This window comes from Mesitornis unicolor, unplaced genomic scaffold (genome assembly GCF_000695765.1).
Source record: "Mesitornis unicolor isolate BGI_N332 unplaced genomic scaffold, ASM69576v1 scaffold31976, whole genome shotgun sequence".
Lineage (NCBI taxonomy): Eukaryota > Metazoa > Chordata > Aves > Mesitornithiformes > Mesitornithidae > Mesitornis > Mesitornis unicolor.
The window spans coordinates 8,281-9,779 of record NW_010189413.1 but is presented as its reverse complement, the minus strand read 5'-3'; the positions used below and the strand labels follow the sequence as shown (position 1 = coordinate 9,779).

General features: G+C 63.1%; 1 protein-coding gene across 1 annotated transcript in view; it reads left to right on the top strand.

The window, feature by feature from the left end:
* Window positions 1–213: 213 nt before the first annotated feature.
* The window catches only part of LOC104541906 (breast cancer anti-estrogen resistance protein 1-like), a gene marked incomplete at its 5' end in the record, with an annotated part of 3,311 nt that continues 2,025 nt past the window's right edge, over window positions 214–1,499 (top strand). The window contains 3 exon segments of the mRNA XM_010186066.1: window positions 214–375; window positions 772–876; window positions 1,245–1,499. Coding sequence (XP_010184368.1) covers window positions 214–375; window positions 772–876; window positions 1,245–1,499 — 522 coding nt within the window.

Below are 1,499 nucleotides of genomic sequence, written 5' to 3'. Positions count from 1 at the left end.
GATATCATCCCCCCGTCCCCGGCGTCGCAGCGAGGAGCCTGCACGCCCGGCCGGGGAGCGCCCTCCCGTGGGCGCTGCTTTGCCCGGTGCCGGACAGTCTGGTATGGGATCCGGTAGCGAGCCTCATTGCTTGGTTGTTTTTTGGGGAGGGGCTGATGCATGCTGGGGGATGCTCGGTGGTGGTGCTCACCTTGTCCTTTTTTCTCTTGCCAGGTGCTGGTGCCCACCCGTGTGGGACAGATGTACGTCTACGACTCCCCAAAGGGCGAGCAGGATGAGTACGATTTCCCTCGCCACCTCCTCTCCACGGGATCCCAGGAGATCTACGATGTGCCGCCTGTCCGAGGAGGGGTCCCGAGCCAGTTCAGCCAGGAGGTGGGACTGGGCAGGAGGAGGAGGGGGTCCCTGGCTCCATCTCCTACCAAGGAGATGCTCTGGCACTGCTTAGGGTCCAAAGCTGGGAGGGCGAGCAGGATGAGTACGATTTCCCTCGCCACCTCCTCTCCACGGGATCCCAGGAGATCTACGATGTGCCGCCTGTCCGAGGAGGGGTCCCGAGCCAGTTCAGCCAGGAGGTGGGACTGGGCAGGAGGAGGAGGGGGTCCCTGGCTCCATCTCCTACCAAGGAGATGCTCTGGCACTGCTTAGGGTCCAAAGCTGGGCACATTACACCCAGAGCTCAGCCTTGGGGGCTTCTTCTGGTGTCTCCATGCTTTCTAGCTGGTGCCTGCGCTATCCCTGACACACCATCCTGTGTCCCCCTCTCTGCAGGTCTATGACACCCCCCCGATGGCAGTGAAGGGTCCCAACGGGCAGGACCCGGGGCAGGAGATCTACGATGTGCCCCCCAGCGTGGAGAAGAACCTGCACCAAACTGTAAGTGCTGCTGGGAAGCTTCCATATAAGAAAGACTCGCTTTGCAGTGGGAGCAACCACTCACTGGACCAACCTCCCCAGGGATGTGGTGGCATCCCTGGCACTGGAGGCTTTCAAGATGCGAGGGGGCAGGGTGCTCGATCTCACCTCAGGGATGAGGTTGGACCAGATGATCTTTTGAGGTCCCATCCAGGCTGGCCCGCTCTAGGGTTTTGTGATTCCCACCCTGAAGGGGATGCGGGAGGCTGGGGGTGCCCACGGGTGCACGGCTCTGTCCTGCTGCACACCCAGCGCCGTCTTGTGCACCCGGGGCTGGCACTCACACGCTCTCCCGGTGACACTGACCGTGCGTGCTGCTGCCCTTGCAGGTGTACGACGTCCCCCCCTCGGTGAGCAAGGATGTGCCGGATGGCCCGGCGCGGGAGGAGACCTACGACGTGCCCCCTGCCTTTGCCAAGCAGAAAACCTTCGACCCCTCTCGCCACCCCCTCATCCTGGCCCAGCAGGAGCCCTACTTGCCAGAGGATGTCTACGACGTGCCACCGGCAGCTGGGAAAGGCGCCTCCGAGCCACAGCTGTCCCACGAGATCTCCGATGTGGCCCCCAGGCTTAAGAAGCTGGGG